The sequence below is a fragment of the Physcomitrium patens genome, chromosome 3 (assembly GCF_059467195.1).
Source record: "Physcomitrium patens ecotype Gransden chromosome 3, ASM5946719v1, whole genome shotgun sequence".
In the NCBI taxonomy this organism is placed as follows: Eukaryota; Viridiplantae; Streptophyta; class Bryopsida; order Funariales; family Funariaceae; genus Physcomitrium; species Physcomitrium patens.
Genome location: NC_143412.1, coordinates 25,516,850 through 25,523,965, shown reverse-complemented (window position 1 = coordinate 25,523,965; position 7,116 = coordinate 25,516,850). Strand labels below are relative to the sequence as shown.

The following is a 7,116-nucleotide window of genomic DNA, read 5'->3' as shown; positions in this document are numbered from 1 at the left end:
AGATTTTAGTATGCGTGTTTTAATATGGAGCTGACAAACTTGACATACGATTGGAAGACAGTACTAGCAATGATATCAATTCTAATAATTTGGAATTATCATTTTCTAATTAAAAAACTGTTAGAATTGATGGTAATAATTTTATGTTGAGCATACTGAGATTGCAGCGAGCCAATGCAGCTACATTTATGGTAAGTTACTTAACAGGGAGCTGCCAAAGAACATCTGTGAAAAAGTCAAAAGCAAGAACTGATGAAACATGTCACTTATAGACAAAAAGGAGACTTTCAATCACAGATCCAGCCTGAAAACAGACAACAAGATTTGAATAGGATACACGACAACATATTCGTAATCTGAGCTGGCTTATGGAATGAAAACACTCTAAGTTGTAAATCGGCAAATTAGCCGAAGGCGACAGAAAACACAGATCAAATGAACAGATATATCTCCGTTACATCAGCAATCTCCCGAAGAATCCTTGCACGAGTTGTGTGGGAAACATCCGTCATTGACAAGTCCAAAATGAACCTCTTCTGTTGCGTCAAAAGAAGTGCCTCGCCTTGTCCTCTAGCCGCTTGAATGACCTTGTCAAAAAACCAGCAATAATCTTTTTTCAAAAACAGCACGAAACTCTTTTCGAAAGGGACTACTTAATTTGATGCAAGCAATGAAAATTCATCCGATTAAGCACTGCTAAATTGATTAATAATCCCAACTAGTATGACTTCATTTGTTTAAAAAATGTGGGCAGCTTTTATTTCATGTTTATGATACACAATGTGATGACTATCATGGACAAGGACTTCTTAAACTAACCATGCGTAAATTGTCTTCCCCATACGAGTAGTTACCCCTCAAAGAAACCTGCAAAAAGCAAAGCACATGGATCGCGCTTCAAGATCAAAGCAATCAGACTGATTCATACTAGGTTTTATGAAACGAAGCACACTTGTGATCGAGGCAGATATATCCATTCTATTGACCTTCGTAATAAGATTATGCTGAACAGCAGAATGACAATAACACCCAACTAGCTTGGTTTCAATTTAGCATTATAATGAATCAATATATTTAGAGAAACTCTCGACGAATCCCTTGATAACATCTGGAGCAATTATCATAATGTTAAAGACATTCTAGAAAGCACCTTCTCAAGTCGTGGATGCGTTCCTAGGGCCTTGATCAAGTCCGTTGAGCTCGAATCAGTGATGTTGTTGTTCCCAAGTAAAAGTTCCCGAAGCGATAAGTTGCCCTGAATATCAAATATATCACTCTGAAGTGTTAGACATAATGCTGCCGAGAGGCTGCTACAACTATCAGCACTTATACAGTGAACGTACCTGTAGCCAAGTGAAGATTGCGCAAGCCCCAGTTGACGTGATTCTATTGTCATTCAACTCGAGCCCCTGTCAATCAACAATAGGACCATGCAACTGTTACATATGATCAAGTAAAAAGAAAAATGTAAATGTGAATTTTAGGAATAAACTACGAACATATCTTCTATAATACTTGTCGAGAGAAGTACACCCAATCACTCCACATAGACATCATTAGCCTGACGATGAGGGAGAAATAATTTCATGGTCAGTTATGTAAAATGTATCATCAGTCTAGAGCAGGCCGCCCGCAAAACCGATGGAAGATCGAGCCTCTCAACACTCACCTCTATAGTTTCGTGACCATGCAGTGCTCTGACAAGAATGCCGATCTGAGAGTCACTAACTTGGCACTCCGCGAGTTGCAGTTTCTTTAGGTGTTTTGGCAAGGAACTCCACAAATAGGATTGCAGAATGAATGCTGGTCCCGACTCCACTTCTTCAGCTACATCATTCATTTGGTAAAAATCTGTTGATCTGATAGAAATTGTATGAGTCTGTCCAGACCGCTGAAAATGTGGCATTTGAATTCCAAAAGAAGTGGGATTTCCTGAAACAAAAAGAAGCGAACAAGAAATTCCATAGGCATCCAGTGTAAGAGTACTCGTAGGATGCTTGATTCTGCTAGACCCCAGCTCTACCACAAATGTGAATAATTCATCATTTAGTTTCTCATTTCTCACCACTAATCAGAAAAAACTAATCGCTATACGATTCGGATAATCATAGATACAAATTAACACCACTGCATGCACATATCCGTGTTCTAGATGGTAAATTACACTTTTTGTGTCAACAAGTTAATTGGATGATGCTTGAAATCAGAATTTTATATAAGAATCAACTCATAATCATATTAGAAACAGCTACAGTGTAGCAAAAATGAGCATCTGGAAACACAGAGTTTACACCGAAGATAGGCATCACCTGCAAGGAGTAATTCCTTCACGGAGCTTTGCTCAAGAGCTGCAACAACCTCCTGGGCTAGTGACAATTGTATTCCATTCCCACGTACATCGAAGAGCTTCAATGTTCTGCAGAATCAGGAAACATTAAAGGAATATTGGTGCCTTTTACTATTTAGATGTGATTACTTTCACTCAGCAATAAGTAAAAAGTTCATGTTGAGTGTAAATTTGAGAATCTGTAGGCTAGCAATCTAGTTGAAGGTGAACTGAAGCTGCCACATAATATGAGGCGTACATCATACACATGGTTTAAAAGTAAGGTAGAAGCATAGGTAAGAAGATAATTATAGTCTTAGACAATTCTGTTTGAACCATAACAAAGCATGAAGAGCTTGCAAGTAACCTGAGAGAGATAAGACATACCTAACCGTTGGGAAACACATGGCAATAGCGGAAAAGCCTCTGGTTTGAATACTATTGTATGCGATTCGAAGGACCTGCAGCCTTTCACCAATAAAGATTATTATTGAAGAGAGCAGTATTCACAACACAAGATAACCTGAATCAAATAACAGCACTGAAGGTGAATGAAATAGTACTGATTTCGTCAAAACATTTAAATGTAGATTAAAAGCACTGATTTTTTGTTTTTTTTATTTCTTTACTTTATATTAAATTAAAATAAATCAAATCAAAACATGTGAACATATTGAAGCTACAAAGTTGTAGAACGAGGTGGCATTCAATTACTGAATTCCTTAAAATATACTTTAGTTGGGAGGTAGCAGTCTTTCTCACTAGTACCTAGCATGAGATTTGAGTCCCTTGCTCAAGCTAACGGCTGCATCTGCAGTGACTCCACTTTCACTGCACAGGGCAACTCAAGAATAAAAAATCTCTTTCTACATAATCTCATGCCCCAGACCACCACATGATATTACATTCTGCTCTACTCAATATCCTTTTACAATTTTCAACCAATAGAGTATTTCAACTTCTAATAATAAATAAATTTTCCTTAGATGTGCGTTATTCCGGTAAGCCTAAATGAAGACACACAAGGAAGTCGGCAACCATAAAATTTCAAAATTTTGCAGTTACTTGTAAGATACATAAATAACATCGCAGATCTTACTCAACACAAACCATTATACAAAAATAAATGAAAATTAAATGCTCAAATATTCACCTGACATCAAGATGTTGAAGATGAGGAAGATGCGACAGAATATCTCCAAGACTCATGCATGGTAGTGTACCGTCTGCTAGTTCCTTGCCAAGGGGCAGCTTCACCAAAACTGAAGGGAACAGAATTTTTTAGATAATAAGCTGTAGTAACTTGCAACACATTGGCATTGTCCGAGATTCACACAACACCATGAGTCAAACTCAATGAGACAAATATAAACTAAGACCATTGATAAGATAAGAGCAAATAAACAAACAAAAACAAACGTTTAAAAAGCCGTAGCAGAGGAAATTCGAATTTTTACCTAAAGAGAAGATGTTGGGGAAAAGACTAACATACGATGCAAGAGGCAAACTTTTGGGGACATTGAGAACCCAGTCCCACATCATCCCCCGTATCTAAGATTACAAACATAAGATGTATGAGAAAATAATGCATGGTCAATCCCTACACTATTGCAGGAATATTATGATATAAAGTGATGAGTTCTTCTCTCATTCAACCTCATCTATGACAAGGAGTCCTATCATAATAATTCCTCTCATCTTATGCTCGGCTCAAACTCTTCACAAAAATCAAGCATCCAATGGAATGCAGTGCAGGATGACCAATCACTGGGGGCCGTTCTACATGCGTAATTACTCGGCGATTTTAAGCGAATTTTCATTTTCAAATGTATACTTAACCAATCAAGATAACATCAACTGAACAATAGAAAAGAGTAACTGGCTGAAATATCTACCGTGTGTCTGCAGGCGAATTTCCCTTTGAGAGCAACTTCAGCGAAAAAATCATCAAGTTTCTCTGCACATACAGCGATGATAGACGCTTACATACTCCCTTATCAATTCTGCAACCCCTACTAAATCGAATCTATAAGATCAACTGCGGTAAACTTTAACACATCTCAAGAGCCACGATAGGAAAATGGCTTCAGATAATTAGTAATACAGGTGAGAGTGTCAACAGACTAAGCCTAACCTCCATCTTGGCGATCAGCAAGCTGCTGCAACACATGTGTTACATAAAGAGACTTCCAAGAAGTTGGAGGAGGCCCCTCGCTAAAATCCCATGTATCGTAAGACGGGTAGTTGGATGCTGAAACGGGTTGCACCAAATCTTCCACCTGTAGTCGTTTGCAGTGCCGTTCCCAGAGCACACTAGTCTCTGCACGTGTGAACAAAAACCATGTCAAACAGTATACTGAATTTATACCTAAGATTCATACATACAATGCAGCCGTCCATGCCAATGGAAAGGCATCAATAGATAGCATGGTCGAAATTGCTTTAGTGGGGGGGGGAGGAGAAAAAAAATACTGCATCATGGTAACAACTGACGCTGTTGACCATACCAAGGTTCAAGCTCAGGAAGTCTGGGCGTTGTTCAGCATCAAAGAGTTGTTGTGCTGTAAGTAGTTCAGCAACACACCAGGCCAGATCTGGTAACATCGACGATACATCCGGTATATCTGCCACAGAAAGTATCAGTAACTGTTCTGAAACCCAGATTTTGACGATCTTTTAGCTATTAATTTCCCACGATTTGCTCCACAAAATACTCGTAATTAAAAATGCTCCACAAACTGGTTACTCGTGCAAGCCGCAAGATGCTCAAGCAATCTAGCAAGCATGCGAAACCAAAATGTCAGAAATCTCTCTACGCATATTACCTGCCAGGTGATGGGCAACCATTGTAGCAGCAACATTTAGCAAACTCTTAATACCAAGAAAGTGTGATGCTTGTATAAGGTCCATCACTTGATCCGGCTCAACCTTCACATCGACCACGAAATGTTTTAACATCTCTAATTCAAAACTTGGAGTAGCAACGGAGGACGTGACTACGGAATGCACACACAAATGAACACAGCCTACACTCAAGAAAGCAGCAACTTAGCCCAGTTCTAATAGATGTGAAAAAACCTCTGCCCTCAACTAAGTCACAACTAGACGCATATTCAGAACGAGCTGAAATATACAGTGGTTGATCTAAAACGAGCAAGACCGCCTCTTTAATCCTAACAATGATCATGCATTCAAAACAGAGAGGAGGTGTCCACAGCGGCAGATACCATAAGTAATAAAGCTTCCAAACACCAAAGCTCTAAACAGTAGATCAAGGACAAATTGACAAATATTGCACCTCAAATTGGAATACTAGCCGTGGTGCATCAGGTCCCCAATATTTTGCATATTTTACGTTGTTTAGATGCTCAATAAATACAAACCTCAAAACAGCTTCCATAATCTGCACAAGATGGAAAACAATTATCTGAGGTTGAGAAACAGTTCAGTAGAGCAGTACAACCAAGAAAGTCACACACTATCTTAACTAACTTCTTGCATCTCTTGTTCTTATCATGTTAAGATGTTGCACGGCAACATTGTAATTCCTACTTCGGAAATAGATTCCGAGACTTCAAGCTCATGTACTCATGGAGTTCAAGGAACATGTAGAAGCGTTTCAGATACTTTAACTGGAGGTGAAATATCCTCGGTAGAATTGAGATAGTTCGAACTTCCCTCGAGGAAGAAACTAAGATACAAGGTTTCACTAAGAACAGAACTGGTGCAAAAACTCCTTCACAGTAAAATTTGTTCAAATATTGAAAGAAGCAAGCACTCACCTCTGCACGAATATCTGGGAACCTTATCATTTTCTCCAAGTTTTCTTTGAAAATAGCTGCAATCGTGTCTCACTTCCGATCAGATCAGAGAGACGATTACGAAAAAATAAAATAATAGAATATTGTTGCACACTGCAACTTTGAACCTTCGCTGACAGTGTTCTAGTTAAACAGTCTTCTACCTCGAGGAATAGGCTAAATTAGCTCAAATATTCAACTAGAACCAACGCTGCCACGCCATTCGTAGTCTACTAATCGAAATTGAAGGTTAACATGCATCAAGAATCTTAAGTGCAACCCTCATATGTCAGTGTTTGTCAAGGCTGAAAGTTAATACTCACCATCCCCATGGAGGATAATATCAACGCATTGAAAGCAGTCGACCACATGTGATGGGATATAAAATTCTTCATCACCTTGGCAACGAATGCACAAGTAACCAGTCTCAGGCGGAGTCACTTCGAAGTCCTGCGAAGCCACCGATACGGCCTTGCTCTCGTAAATTTCAATGTCGTTAGCAGGAGAAACAGCTCGAAAAAGTTCCCACGGCTTCTTCACCTTCCATGGCTTTAGGTCTGTCGATGTAGGTACGTCACTAACGCTCCCTTTCACGTCGTCTGCGTCTATCGGACCCCTAACAACCAAGCCTACCTTTTCCTCCCCAGCCATTTGAATTGCAAGATCTATATCCATGTAACTACTTTCGTGATAATCGCACAAACCAGGCCTTGATTAGGATATGAGAGAGGTGGTTTATTTACTAAAAGCTGTAAATCTGTAGCATATGGGACGGAATTTCAGTCGCTAAGCGGCTCAGACAATGCCGCTCGCAAACGTACGCATTGTGGTTGTACAGGTTCTCTCTTGCTATAACCCCCTGTGGAAAAGAAGAACAATACACGACTGCAGGTAGATAAATTGGTAGAGAAAGCAGGTTCTCTCTTGAAATAAGGGCAAAATGACAGAAATTTCAGCAATTCAACGCGGACCTAATCGTAAGCGATTTAA

General features: G+C 39.3%; 1 protein-coding gene across 2 annotated transcripts; it reads right to left on the bottom strand.

The window, feature by feature from the left end:
* Positions 1-282: 282 nt before the first annotated feature.
* LOC112279808 (uncharacterized) lies at positions 283-6,801 on the bottom strand. 2 transcript variants are annotated; one of them, XM_024514533.3, is made up of 17 exons: positions 6,450-6,801; positions 6,109-6,164; positions 5,625-5,729; positions 5,152-5,254; positions 4,834-4,950; positions 4,461-4,646; positions 4,222-4,283; positions 3,784-3,877; positions 3,480-3,588; positions 3,095-3,157; positions 2,714-2,794; positions 2,310-2,416; positions 1,670-1,932; positions 1,344-1,409; positions 1,151-1,255; positions 820-867; positions 283-587 (listed from the first exon to the last, which is right to left on the bottom strand). In XM_024514533.3, the coding sequence occupies exons 1-17, from the start codon at positions 6,799-6,801 to the stop codon at positions 432-434; spliced, it is 2,073 nt and encodes a 690-aa protein (XP_024370301.1). In that variant the 3' UTR covers positions 283-431. The 2 variants fall into 2 exon arrangements, with proteins under 2 accessions (XP_024370301.1, XP_073389153.1); XM_073533052.2 differs by having other exon boundaries at positions 283-577.
* Between the last annotated feature and the right edge of the window lie 315 nt (positions 6,802-7,116).

What these genes read in the sequence shown, in the direction of transcription:
- LOC112279808 (XM_024514533.3), bottom strand. Translation starts at nt 6,801, where the DNA reads ATGGATATAGATCTTGCAATTCAAATGGCTGGGGAGGAAAAGGTAGGC. An exon ending in CTTCAACATCTTGATGTCAG is followed by an intron (nt 3,158 to 3,479) that starts GTGAATATTTGA and finishes TGCCCTGTGCAG; the next exon opens with TGAAAGTGGAGTCACTGCAG. An exon ending in ATGGTCACGAAACTATAGAG is followed by an intron (nt 1,410 to 1,669) that starts GTGAGTGTTGAG and finishes GTTGATTGACAG; the next exon opens with GGGCTCGAGTTGAATGACAA.